This window comes from Oncorhynchus nerka, linkage group LG14, assembly GCF_034236695.1.
Source record: "Oncorhynchus nerka isolate Pitt River linkage group LG14, Oner_Uvic_2.0, whole genome shotgun sequence".
Classification (NCBI taxonomy): domain Eukaryota; kingdom Metazoa; phylum Chordata; class Actinopteri; order Salmoniformes; family Salmonidae; genus Oncorhynchus; species Oncorhynchus nerka.
Genome location: NC_088409.1, coordinates 62,252,121 through 62,266,640, shown reverse-complemented (window position 1 = coordinate 62,266,640; position 14,520 = coordinate 62,252,121). Strand labels below are relative to the sequence as shown.

Genomic DNA, 14,520 nt, shown 5'->3' with positions numbered 1-14,520 from the left:
AAATGTATTAAATAAACAGAAATCCTCGTTAATCTACACACTATACCTCATAATGACAAAGCAAAAACACGTTTTCACATATCTTTACATATTTATGAAAAATAGAAAACAGATACCTTATTTACATAAGTATTCAGTCCCTTTGCTATAAGACTTGAAATTGAGCTCAGGTGCATCCTGTTTACTTTGGTCATCCTTGAGATGTTTCTACAACTTGATTGGGGTCCACCTGTGGTAAATACAATTGATTGGACTTGATTTGGAAAGGCACACACCTGTCTATATAAGGTCCAAAGTTGACAGTGCATGTCAGAGCAAAAACCAAGCCATGAGGTCGAAGGAATTGTCCGTAGAGCTCAGAGACAGGACTGTGTCAAGGCATAGATCTGGGGAAGGGTAACAAAAAATGTCTGCACCATTGAAGATCCCCCAAGAACACAGTGGCCTCCGTCATTCTTAAATGGAAGAGGTTTGGAACCACCAAGACTCTTCCTAGAGCTGGCCGCCCAGCCAAACTGAGCAATCGGGGGAGAATTGCCTTGGTCAGGGAGGTGACCAAGAACCTGATAGTCATTCTGACAAAGATCCATTGTTCCTCTGTGGAGATGGGAGAACCTTCCAGAATGTCAACCATCTCTGCAGCACTCCACCAATCAGGCCTTTATGGTAGAGTGGCCAGATGGAAGCCACTCCTCAGTAAGGCACATGAGAGCCTGCTTGGAGTTTGCCAAAAGGCACCTAAAGTACTCAGACCATGTGAAACAAGATTCCCTGGTCTGATGATATCAAGTTTAAAGTCTTTCGGGACAAGTCTCTGAATGTTCTTGAGTGACCCAGCCAGAGCCCTGACTTGAACCCGATCGAACATCTCTGGAGAGACCTGAAAATAGCTGTGCAGCAACGCTCCCCATCCAACCTGAAAGCGCTTGAGAGGATCTGCAGAGAAGAATGGGAGAACGTGCCCAAATACAGATGTGCCAAGCTTGTTGCGTCGTACCCAAGAAGACTCGAGGCTGTAATCGCTTCCAAAGGTTCTTCAACAAAGTACTAAATAAAGGGTCTGAATACTTATGTAAATGTGATATTTCCATTTTTTTTTACTTTCTCAAAGCACTGTATCTCACAGCCTTCCGAAAGACAAAGCATTTCAATGTTTTCTTCTTTCACGAGAGACTCGTCCTGATTTACCCCTACCTGCAGCTCCTGAGCATAGTCCTGCCTTACCCCGTACCCGCTCCAATGTATCTACAGTGGGGCAAAAAAGTATTTAGTCAGCCACCAATTGTTCAAGTTCTCCCACTTAAAAAGATGAGGCCTGTAATTTTCATCTTAGGTACACTTCAACTATGACAGACAAAATGAGAATAAGAATGACAGAAAATCACATTGTAGGATTTTTAATGAATTTATTTGCAAATTATGGTGGAAAATAAGTATTTGGTCACCTACAAACAAGCAAGATTTCTGGCTCTCACAGACCTGTAACTTCTTCTTTAAGAGGCTCCTCTGTCCTCCACTCGTTACCTGTTTTAATGGCACCTGTTTGAACTTGTTATCAGTATAAAAGACACCTGTCCACAACCTCAAACGGTCACACTCCAAACTCCACTATGGCCAAGACCAAAGAGCTATCAAAGGACACCAGAAACACAATTGTAGACCTGCACCAGGCTGGGAAGACTGAATCTGCAATAGGTAAGCAGCTTGGTTTGAAGAAATCAACTGTGGGAGCAATTATTAGGAAATGGAAGACATACAAGACCACTGATAATCTCCCTCGATCTGGGGCTCCATGTAAGATCTCACCCCGTGGGGTCAAAATTATCACAAGAACGGTGAGCAAAAATCCCAGAACCACACGGGGGGACCTAGTGAATGACCTGCAGAGAGCTAGGACCAAAGTAACACAGCCTACCATCAGTAACACACTACGCCGCCAGGGACTCAAATCCTGCAGTGCCAGACGTGTCCTCCTGCTTAAGCCAGTACATGTCCAGGCCCGTCTGAAGTTTGCTAGAGAGCATTTGGATGATCCAGAAGAAGATTGGGAGAAATGTCATATGGTCAGATGAAACCAAAATATAACTTTTTGGTAAAAACTCAACTCGTCGTGTTTGGAGGACAAAGAATGCTGAGTTGCATCCAAAGAACACCATACCTACTATGAAGCATAGGGGTGGAAACATCATGCTTTGGGGCTGTTTTTCTGCAAAGGGACCAGGACGACTGATCCATGTAAAGGAAAGAATGAATGGGGCCATGTATCGTGAGATTTTGAGTGAAAACCTCCTTCCATCAGCAAGGGCATTGAAGATGAAACGTGGCTGGGTCTTTCAGCATGACAATGATCCCAAACACACCGCCCGGGCAATGAAGGAGTGGCTTCGTAAGAAGCATTTCAAGGTCCTGGAGTGGCCTAGCCAGTCTCCAGATCTCAGCCCCGAAACATCACTGCTCTAGAGGAGATCTGCATGGAGGAATGGGCCAAAATACCAGCAACAGTGTGTGAAAACCTTGTGAAGACTTACAGAAAACGTTTGACCTCTGTCATTGCCAACAAAGGGTATATAACAAAGTATTGAGATAAACTTTTGTTATTGACCAAATACTTATTTTCCACCATAAATTGCAAATAAATTCATTAAAAAATCCTACAATGTGATTTTCTGTCATTTTTTTCTCATTTTGTCTGTCATAGTTGAAGTGTACCTAAGATGAAAATTACAGGCCTCATCTTTTTAAGTGGGATAACTTGCACAATTGGTGGCTGACTAAATACTTTTTGGCCCCACTGTACCTGCTGCTCCTGAGCATAGTCCTGCCTTACCCCCGTACCTGCTCCAATGTATCTACCTGCTGCTCCTGAGCATAGTCCTGCCTTACCCCGTACCTGCTCCAATGTATCTACCTGCTGCTCCTGAGCATAGTCCTGCCTTACCCCGTACCTGCTCCAATGTATCTACCTGCTGCTCCTGAGCATAGTCCTGCCTTACCCCGTACCTGCTCCAATGTATCTACCTGCTGCTCCTGAGCATAGTCCTGCCTTACCCCGTACCTGCTCCAATGTATCTACCTGCTGCTCCTGAGCATAGTCCTGCCTTACCCCGTACCTGCTCCAATGTATCTACCTGCTGCTCCTGAGCATAGTCCTGCCTTACCCCGTACCTGCTCCAATGTATCTACCTGCTGCTCCTGAGCATAGTCCTGCCTTACCCCGTACCTGCTCCAATGTATCTACCTGCTGCTCCTGAGCATAGTCCTGCCTTACCCCGTACCTGCTCCAATGTATCTACCTGCTGCTCCTGAGCATAGTCCTGCCTTACCCCGTACCTGCTCCAATGTATCTACCTGCTGCTCCTGAGCATAGTCCTGCCTTACCCCGTACCTGCTCCAATGTATCTACCTGCTGCTCCTGAGCATAGTCCTGCCTTACCCCGTACCTGCTCCAATGTATCTACCTGCTGCTCCTGAGCATAGTCCTGCCTTACCCCGTACCTGCTCCAATGTATATATCTACCTGCTGCTCCTGAGCATAGTCCTGCCTTACCCCGTACCTGCTCCAATGTATATATCTACCTGCTGCTCCTGAGCATAGTCCTGCCTTACCCCATACCTGCTCCAATGTATCTACCTGCTGCTCCTACATAGTCCTGCCTTACCCCATACCTGCTCCAATGTATCTACCTGCTGCTCCTACATAGTCCTGCCTTACCCCGTACCTGCTCCAATGTATATATCTACCTGCTGCTCCTACATAGGTGCCCAGACTGCTCACAACCCCTGGGGCGCAAGTGTGAATGCCACACACGCCTCCCTTGACGTCATCCACTTGTTTTCCTACACAGTGAAAGGACAGATTTAGATACTGAGCCTCTTTAGAGAAGATTCAGTGTAGAGTCAGTGTGTACGTCTCCACTTTGTACTGTCCCGGTGTCTTAATGACGGCCTCCCTGATGTCGTCTATCGTCATACTAAACTGTCTGGCCTCACTGGAAAGTATTTTGTTAACGCATCCGGGGAAAAGAGCGTGTCTTACCGTGATTCAATTAATGCCTTTGTCACAATAGAATCACTTGCATAAGCACATAGCTAAATAGCTTGTCAAGTGCTCTACTTTTGCCTCTGGATGTTCCAGGTGGTATGAAACACAGGAACTGGCTCTCCATTGAGGTCCCATCAGTTGCAAAGCCTCTTGTAAATTCTCATTCTCTCAAACCCGCTGGTCCTTATTTCCCCCTGCCCACCTGCTCCCGCTGGTCCTGCCTTAACCCGCACCTACCTGCTCCATTGTATCGACCAGTGTAGAGACACCAAGACACAGGTTTCTTCTTGTTTAGTCTGTATACTTAAAGACCCCTCCCTCCCATCCATCTTTTTTTCCAGAAACCATACCATTCTACCATTCTCCGAAACCAAGGACATTTTTAATTTTCTGCTTTTCATTCAATATGTTTCCATGTAAAGAACAAGTCATCGATGTACTTTTTTACATCTTTTTTTTTCTTCTTTCCATCCATCTTTTTTTCGACCTTCTGTCACCTGCACCTCTACACAGCGCCGAGGCTGGCGTTCAACTATATTGCAATATGTAAAGACTTAACAAAAACAAACTTGTGTTTTTTTTTGTTGTTTTTTTTTGCATTGCTCTGCAGTCTACAATACTTCTTTGGGTAAGCACTGCAGCTCCTAAGCATTGTCCTGCCTTACCCCATACGCTTCTGTTTCACTCTATCTTCCTTCTGCACCTCAGTGTGCAGGCACTTGATGTAATCCACTTACTCCCACTTAACCTTCAATTAGTCTGATTCCATACACAAGGACAGATTGTGAAGTGTTGGACTGAAACACTGAACTGCTTTAGCAATCGAGTCGGTGTGTAATAGACACAGCTCCAAGGTGGGAGGCATCAAGAGGTTCAGCAGGTTTGAGGATATTGGGATTGGCCTAAGGGTGCTGATGTCACTGGGGTGGTAATTAAGGGGTAATCCCACAGACTCAAGTTTGGGATGATGTTATGGTGAGAGTAAACACTAGGCTGTTTGGGTCACGGGGGTGAGCGTCAATACAAAACAAGCTGCCATTGATGTCGCCAGCACTTCTGCCCTCGGTCAAAGCTGAAGTCATTACGTGACCCAGAACCAAGTCCGCTAGCCTTGTCCCAGATCTGTTTGTGCTATCATGTCAACTCTTTGTCATGCCAAAATGATAGCACAAACAGGTCTGGGACCAGGCTAGAAATCAGCTAATCGATTTAACAGTTTAATGTCAAGGCTATGATGAGAGACTAGCGCTAGAGAGGTGGCGGAGGGATCTCCAAGGTCGTTGTAACAGTACACAACAGGGCAATAGGGGAAATTCTCTTTGTGTGGTCTCTAACAACAATATGTTTGTTGTGTGTTTGTGCGCGTATGTGTACCAGGAGTGTGAGCAGCTGCAGAAGATGTACGCTTGCCCCCAGGACGAGAGGCTGCTTGAGCACACACAACAGCAGCATTTCCTGTACCAGCAGGAGCAGCAGATTCTACACCAGCAGATACAGGTCACTGTGACACACACAGACACAGGCACACACACATGCGCGCACGCGGTGACAGACACACACACACACACACACAGAGAAAGACACACATACACAGAGACACACAGAGAAAGACACACACACACAGAGACACACATACACAGAGAATGACACACACAGAGACACACAGAGAAAGACACAGACACACATACACAGAGAACAACACAGACACACACAGAGACACACAGAGAAAGACACAGACACACACACAGAGACACACAGAGAAAGACACACATACACAGAGACACACAGAGAATGACAGACACACATACACAGAGAACGACACAGACACACAGAGAAAGACAGAGACACACAGAGAAAGACAGACACACACACACAGAGACACACAGAGAAAGACACACATACACAGAGAACGACACAGACACACACACAGAGAGAGACACAGACACACATACACAGAGACACACACACACACTGCGTGGTTTGTATCAGCTGGAGGAGTGTTTTCTACACCAGCAGATGCAAGTCACTTTGAGCCTGGGACATTTCTGTCCCCATCTGTGAAAGACACTCACACACTGGGAAATGCAGGTCGATGTGACACAAACACCGTAAACACATGCCATTATGCGTTCCTAAATAGTTTCACCATTAGCTAAATCTTTCTCTCCATTCTGCAGGCCCTGTCTTTGGGACACGGAGACTGCCAGCCCAGTCACCTTACCCACCAGCTCCAGAGGTGAAAACACCACACACCCTGAGTTGTCAACACCCGCACACTCTGAGCAAGAGACTGATGATACTCATTAGTGTCTAAAAACAAGCATTTATTTTTATGCGCACAGGTTCAAAGGAACACGCTCTATGGCAATAGTCTGCTAAACACATGTCGTGCAGCTCAGAGAAGCTCCACCAACAAGCCAGGCTTTTGTTTCGCTCTATTGATTTGAAGTGTTATTTACATCCCTGTCTGTTCTCTCCCTTCCCTCAGGTTGCATATCCAGCCCTCCAGCCCACCGCCTACACATCCCAGCAACCACCTTTTAAGACAGCCCAATCAGAGTCCCCCTCCAACAGCGATGATGCAGGGGCACGGTGAGTTTTAACTCCACCCCTTATTCCTACTTGTCTTTTTATTGGACTAAAGGACTGAATGATCAGTCAATATGACAAAATTGTTAATGATCCCTTATTAAGACTAAGTGATGGTTGAAATAACCTGTTTGTAGGTGTATTAGCTCTCTCCTGACTGACTGATCTCTCCCTCCTACCCCCCAGGTGTACCATCAGCGGTGCAGTACCAGCACGCCCCCGCCCTCTACCAGCCCTCCAGCGGGAGTCCCCCCCCTTGCGGCCTACGCCCCGTCGCACTGCCCCCCCAGCAGCAGCAGCCCTGCTCCTCTTCCCGTGGGGGGGGTGTCCCCATGCCCCAGCAGCAGGTGACTATCCAGGTGCAAGAGGTGGAGCTGGGAGGGGGCGGGGCCCTGCAGCGCCAGCAGCAGGCTTTCCTTTCCACGCCGTGCTCCCACCGGGTCCTGGGGAAGCAGCTGAGCGCAGACAATGCCGAGACCCACAGGTGACCCTCACGCTGCCTGTGTGGCTGACCCGTCATGGCTGTTCCCCTTTGCACTTTTTGATTTTACTTTTTGTTTTCCCTCCATCACTTTTCTTAAACTTTCATGTTCTTCAACTCTGTGTTTTGGAATTTCTCGTATGTCCTCACACTGTAAATACCTCCATTTCATCTACCCCCCCTTCAGTTATTGTAGATTTCATACCTCAGTCAACCGTAGGAAGCCATGTTCCTGAAGCCCAAAACTCACTCATAATTCTGTTTAATAAACCGTGTTGCCCGTGGTGTAAATACATTTGGGCTTGTATTATTGGGAGGTGGGATTTAGAGGCACCATGGGAGGCATCCTAAATGACAGCCAATTCCCCTATATCCTGAACTCCTGTAGACCACATGCCCTGGTCAAAAGTACTCTATATAGCAGGGGTGTCAAGCAAATGGACCCAGTGAGCCCATTCAATCTGGCCCTTTCGAAAACGAAAGCTAGAGCATTAAGAGCATTAAGAAAATCCATAGAGGTTATGTTATCTTTTGCACTTTTTGACTGCGAGGAAATGTAATCAATATTAAGTGCGGCCCTCGGGACCTCTGTGAAGACCGAATGCGACCTGCGGGGCGAAATGAGTTGTTTACGCCCCTGCTATTCAGGGACAACAGGGTCTTACACCTGATAGGTTAGTGGATTTCAGACAAAATCTTGTGGGTTTTTACATTGAGAAATACCACTGTGACCAAAGTGTTTTGATAAACCAAAAAACCTACTTGGCTGAATAAGGAGACGTCCCACCGCCCACAGATTCCCCCGCTGTGATTGGCTGACTAAATGGGCGTAGGTGGTGGGATGACTGCTCGTGGTAGGAGTGTCCCTTCCAGCTGGTAGGAACTAGGAATTCCTATACCCAACAGTCTGTGTGTTGTATTTCTCCTCCACCCCAGCTGGTAGTAGCACTGTAGGACCTAAACACATATTCACCCAACAGTCTGTGTGTTGTATTTCTATGCTAAGCCTAGACCACGTTCACTGAGAGGGGGTGACAAGCTTGGTGGTTACCTCATCGTTTGATTTTCCTGTCATTTCCTCTGGCAAAGCAACAGAATTTGGGCGTATTTGAGGTTGTCACTCAATACCATGACTCCTTTAATCCGGAAGGCTTCTGTGCTAATTATCACCCATAATAGTGGGTCAAACTGTTGTATTTAAGGTGTAGAATTGTATTGTCATGTCAGAATCACGTAGGCATATTTGTGTTTTGTCATACTTCTCTCACCACTCATACTGTTCATAATAACTAATTTAATATTTATACTACTAATAATAATAACTGCCATTTATTTCTTGTATACTTCCTTAATCCAAAATACTTCATCTCAATGGTGTATTTTTTTTTCTCCCTCTCAGATGTATTTGCATTGGATGGTACATTTTGTTGCAAGTAGCATATAAGCTGACTATTCCCCTCTCTTCCCTGGTCCCTCCCTCCCCAGTCGCAGCCTCGGACGGTTCAACACATACGACCAGGCCGCCTTCAACCCTCATCTGTTCGGCGAGGGGTCTCGACCATCGGGGGTGGTGGGGGGCTACAACCCCTACCTCCAGGGGACCTCCCTCAAGGTGCCAGGGATGGAAGGCTACCAGGGTGGGGTGGTCGGTGGCACTGGAGGCGGGGGCTACGGGAGCCCCTCTGCCCTGCAGCAGGCTCTCCTCTCCCCCACCCCCCTGGAGTACCGGCCCCAGCAGCATGTCACCCCCACCCTACAGGGTCTCCTCTCTCCCCGCCACTCCCTGACGGGCCACGCCGACCCCCGCCTGCCCCCCCAGGACCTGGCCTCCCTGCTGAAGAGGCAGAGCCCTCGGCCGGCACCCCCCACTTCCCCCAACGTGCCCCAGGACTACACGGAAATGCTGCTGCTGCGCCAGCTCGGCCAAGGGGAGTCTCTGGAGCCGGGAAGCCCCTACCACCACCTCCTCCAGATCAGGCCCCCAGATGTCCAGCCCCCAGCCTGCCCCACTCAGAGAGCATGGAGGAGGATGACCTGCCACCCGGCTACCATGAGGGCCTCCTGGCCAAGGCCCAAGGCTGTGGGGACGGCCATGACCTGCTGGGCCCCCCCCAGGGAGGGACTCCCCCCTACAACTCCCCCACACACAGACACGGCTACATAAGGAGCACCACCACAGCCAGAGGTAAGGGTCAAGCAGGCTCAACCGTAGAAATAGAAGGACTATTTAGATTCTGTACATTCTATTTCTATGGTGTCAAACAGCTGTCACATCCCTGTATGCTGATACTCACATGCTTTTTACACATTCCTGCTTTGGTCACACAAGCTACATTCTACATTGTTAACTTAGCAAATTCACTAATCCCTCCCTCCCTCTCTTCCCCCTTCCAGACAATGAGCATGTTGACTGCACGACCCAGGGGCAGCAGGTTATGGAGCAGGGCGCGCCTGACCGTAACGGAGTGGGCTACTCCACCAGGGGCCCCCAGGGGGACGGCTATCGGCCCCGGGCCCAGCTACAGCGCCACCACACCATCCAAACCTGCGACGACGCCTATGTGAGTCTCTCACGGTGCCATAATGTGCTCTGTTTGGGACACACAGAATCTACAGAATCTCTTATCCTCTTGTGTAGCTCTCAAAGGACTGGATAGTTTCAATGGATAGGTCTTAGGCTAGGTAAACTATCAGAGGGCACGATGGACCTTGTTGCTCATACGTACCTTTTGTGTGGCATGCTTAGGGGTAGGGACTCGGGGTCAATTTGGAATTGTCTGTGTGCGTGTGGTTATGTACTTAACGTGTCTTTCTGTACCGCCTCAGGACCAGGCCGAGCCCATGTCTGGGATGAGCCTGTTGGCTGGCAAGGCTCTGAGCTCCGCCCGCATGTCTGACATCCTCAGCCAATCATCTCTGACAGGAAGCCAGCAGCTCCACCAGCGGGAAGAGTCAGGTCAGTGTCACCTACACACACACCAAACGAGTCTAAAGTGAGTGAAACGCGGCAGATTCAGTCTGGTCTGAGTAAAATGTGAACTCTAAAATAATCTCTGTCACAGGACTATATAGTATAACAATATATGCCGTTTTAGCAGACACTTGCATGCATTTTCTATTGGGAATTTAACCCATAATACTGCCTTATAAATAGATATATTATTTTGAAATACACCGGATAGGTGCAGTGACGTGTTGTTTTACAGGGCAGGTGGGTGTTGTGAGTGCATGTGCATGGTCCTCCGTGGCTCCGTTGGGCGGCAGCTAGCCTAGCGGTTAGAGTAGTAAGGCGCCCCTGGAACAAATTAGGGTTAAGTGCCTTGCTTAATAGCACATCGGCAGATTTTCACCTTGACGCCTCGGGTATTCGAACCAGCGACCTTTCGGTTACTGGCCCAACGCTCTAACCGCTAGGCTAGCTGCCACCCAACGGAGCCACGGAGGACCATGCACATGCACTCACAACATCCACCTGCCCTGAACATGGAGGAGTTCTTCATTCTGTGTGTGTTTTCTCCTGGCAGTATGTGACGTGGAGGGAGAGCTCCACGCTGGAGCCTGCTACCCGTCGTCCTGCACCAGCAACATCCTTCACAGCTACAAACCCCCAGACCTGCAGTACAGCATGGAGCAGGCCGGGGTCTAACACAGGTACGCACAGGCACTTAGTCTGCATCTCAAATGGCACCCTATTCCCTACTTTTGACCAGTAGTGTACTATATTTGGGGAATCGGGAGCCATTTTGGACCAACCTCACAGTATGACTCTGTTGCCCGAACTCAGTCTACACAGTCAGTGGTTGTTGCCACTGTTGCCACTGCTACCGGGGAACAGTGGGTTAACTGCCTTGTTCAGGGGCACAGCAACAGATTTTTACCTTGTCAGCTCGGGGATTCGATCCAGCAACCTTTCGGTTACTGGCCCAACGCTCTAACCACTTGGCTACCTGCCGCCCCAAAATGTTAATGCTGTTCTTAGATCAGTTGTCATTTAATTAAACTTTCATTTAGCCCGGCAGGTCATTTAGGATACGATTCTCATTCACAGTACGACTTGGTTGGTCAAGAGGTGAACAGGACTAGAAGTGTTAGTGCTCCTAGCTAGGGGAAATCCAGAGGGAATCTCAATGGTATTACCTTGATTCCTCACCTCTCTCCTTACTTCCTTCTCTAAGCTCATTGGAAGAGAAGGACTGGGGGGGATCCTCAGATATGCTTTTTGAGATGGAGGCAAGGAGAGAGGGCACAAGGAACCAAAGAAAGACAATTGAAATTCACCCCTAGTGTTAACTCTGTCCCTCTGTTCTCTCTCTCCTAGGAGCGTCTTCTGTGTATAAAGGTCCACATCAGCCACCTGTGTTGAGCAGCATCACGCCAAACCGCCATTGTCTGTCTGGAGGGGGCGCAGTCCGTCAGTCATGGGGCTTGGGGGAGGGCAGGCAGCCTGCAGGCTGCAGCCCGGGTGGGTGGGGGGATTGGCTGGGCGAGGGGAGTGGGTTCAATGCCAGCATTCTGTTCTGCACAGCCATCTAGCAAGCATTGCCATCATTGGCTCTCTCCATTTCTGCTCTTCCGTCCGATTGGATAGATTGGGCTCTGCTTCCCCCTATCACTTCTTCCTCCCTACCCCCTTGCGGTCCCGCTCTCCTGCCCCCTTACCCCCCTCCTAACTGTTGCCATAGCAACATACTCATGCGCCTCAATGTCCCAGACATTCATACAGGCAAAACGTATAGATAACATAAACTTACACATGCACACACTCAGCCACAAACCCAAAGTATTCACACCAAGTCTGTGCGCAGGGATTCCTGTGAGGTTCTGTCCGCTCCTCCCTCTCCCCTCCACTGTATTCCAGTGGACCATTCCGGAGCGGGCTGTGATCTCAGAGCCTATGAGTGACCCATTCCATTGGGCTTGCAGGGGTGGGATTGGGTCAGGCTCAGAGGCGCAAAAAAAACCAGCTCAGTGACATCGAGGATCGCACAGCACAACCAGCTCTCATTTTTTATTTTGTTTTCCTGTTCTGTTCTTTTTATTAATTGTTTTTAAAATTCATTTTTACGGGCTAATGTTCATCTAGAAATTATGATCATTATTGTTATGACTGTTTTCTGTAAAATACCTTTTATTGTTATTATGATTATAATGAGAATTATTATTAAAGGAAAAAAAACTGTCCTGTGTTGCAAGGAAGACAACATTTTAGTTTTGATTACTTAAGAAATTCTGCACTTTCGGTTCAAGCTCTCTTTAATTCTTCTCCCTGTTTACCCTCCCATACTGCCTTCTCCTTTTGTCACTCCCTTGTTCTCTCTTGTTTTATGCCCTTCTCTGTCCCCCCCCCCCCCCCGTTCTTCATTCCATCCTACTCTCTCCCTATTTTTCCACTCCCCATCACTCCCCTGCCACCTTTTGTGACAGTGTGGCATTGTGTGTAGTTTTAACAGACATGCTTCCCCTTCCTCCCCTGTACAGCGACACCATGTATAGACCACAATTGCTGTATCCCATTTTTTGGGGGTGGGGGGGTGTTGGGGAGGTAGTTTTTATATTTCGTTATTGTTATTATTTGTATTTTTGGATGTCTTCAGATATCTTTTTTTTCTTCTTTTCTTTCTTCTGAATATTGAGATTTTTAGCCAAAAGAGTACAGGGAGAAAATCCTCCGTTGTCATAAAAAAAGATTGTTCTTATTGTTTTATTATCGAGACACTTGAGGAGGAGAGTGGTTATTTGTTACTTTTTATCATTTCAATCATTGATCTCGTCGTTGTTGTTATCGTTTTCTGTTTTTTTTGGGGGGGGTAGATTTGGCAGGCAATGGGTTGTGGGGTGGTTCGGTGCTGGGAATGCAGTCATTGAAACGGAGGGGAACTGTAATATAGCTGACATATCATCACCATCATCATCATCGTAAGACATTTTTAGAGGCGGAGATGGACAAGACCCCTTCTCCACTCGCTCCCCCAATCTGCAGTGGTACCCTCCGTCTCGGACCTCATCGCCCCCTTATTGGCCAACACACACTGGACATTGCCTCTTCTCCCGACTCTGGCCCAGCTCCGGCCACATCCAAGGAGGAGACTACTACTCTGCACATGTGCTGCCTCCCTTTTCGATCTCGTTCTCGCTCTATATCGTTCCCTCCCTTCGTCACATGATCATCAAGTGAGACCTACTCCAGCCCCAATACTGAATTGAGTCCTTCATCTCTTCGGAGGGAGAGAAATGAGGAACTGACCAGAGACAGGCCGGTTGCTTCAGTTTGACCCCAGCGCAGTATGTACAGTTCAGATGGTGAGCAGAGGGGGTGGGAGAATGATCCGCCTCCCTATCCCCACCTTGTCCGCAGGACTCCCAGTGCATCATGGTCCAGCGAGGGACTGTGAGTGTGTTGCTGATGAGTGAGCACCTCGTTGTCTTCTTCCTTGTCTGTTTCTGTCTGACTTCCCTCTCATCATCTGTAAACCAGCTCTTTTGGCACCTGTATCCTATGTTTTCTCTTTCTATTGTTTATTTTGTTTTTGGGAGTACAAAAATACTAAAGTGCAACAACGATGATTAAATAGAATTACCAACCAAACTGAGATGAATTAAATAAATATATATAAATAAATAATTTAAAAAGACAATGTGTTTGGGTGATCAATAGATTTAAGGAATCTGTATACCACCTGGGAATTTATGCTTGTTTTTTTGTCAGTCTGAATGTCATACTGCTTGTTTTTTTTGTCAGTCTGAATGTCACACTGTTTTTTTTTGTCAGTCTGAATGTCACACTGTTTGTTTTTTGTCAGTCTGAATGTCACACTGCTTGTTTTTTGTCAGTCTGAATGTCACACTGCTTGTTTTTTTTGTCAGTCTGAATGTCACACTGTTTGTTTTTTTTCAGTCTGAATGCCATACTGATTGTCCTCAACTACGAGCAGTTGCTTGTCGTTGAGGAGCAGAGTTAATGGTTGTGAAACATGTATGAACATCTTCATGCACTACAGCAGGGTTGTGTTCCATTCCAATTTAGTAAATTCAGGAAGGAAACTGAAATTCCCAATTGAATTGGATTTTCAGTGTCCTTCCTCAGTTGACTGAATTTAAAAAGTGATCAACCCTGCCAGATACTCCAGATTTCACAGGCTGTGATAGATAAGGCACAGACCTGAAATCATCCTGGGTAAGAAGAACTCTTCTAGTTGAATTTGTGAGCGTTAAGGAAAGGACCTCCCTGACACAGGAGCACTGTCGGGATGAATGGGGAACATTTGGTAAGCTATTGATCTACATCCCTCTACCTCAGGGCTGCAGTGCTCGGGGATCAGCTTCTTTGGTCTGTCTGTCTATAGCTGCACTGCGGTGGCTTTTCAGGCAACGGTAGCTGAGCACAGATCTAAGGAGCCCTATAGGATTT

At 47.6% G+C, this 14,520-nt stretch overlaps 1 protein-coding gene across 1 annotated transcript in view; it reads left to right on the top strand.

The window, feature by feature from the left end:
* Positions 1–13,747, top strand: part of LOC115141619 (serine/threonine-protein kinase SIK3 homolog) — a 45,040-nt gene extending 31,293 nt beyond the window's left edge. Inside the window, 10 exon segments of the mRNA XM_065000241.1 lie at positions 5,420–5,539; positions 6,220–6,278; positions 6,531–6,634; positions 6,818–7,115; positions 8,598–9,103; positions 9,106–9,297; positions 9,507–9,673; positions 9,939–10,068; positions 10,637–10,763; positions 11,431–13,747. Coding sequence (XP_064856313.1) covers positions 5,420–5,539; positions 6,220–6,278; positions 6,531–6,634; positions 6,818–7,115; positions 8,598–9,103; positions 9,106–9,297; positions 9,507–9,673; positions 9,939–10,068; positions 10,637–10,758 — 1,698 coding nt within the window. The 3' untranslated portion in view covers positions 10,759–10,763; positions 11,431–13,747.
* Positions 13,748–14,520: the final 773 nt, after the last annotated feature.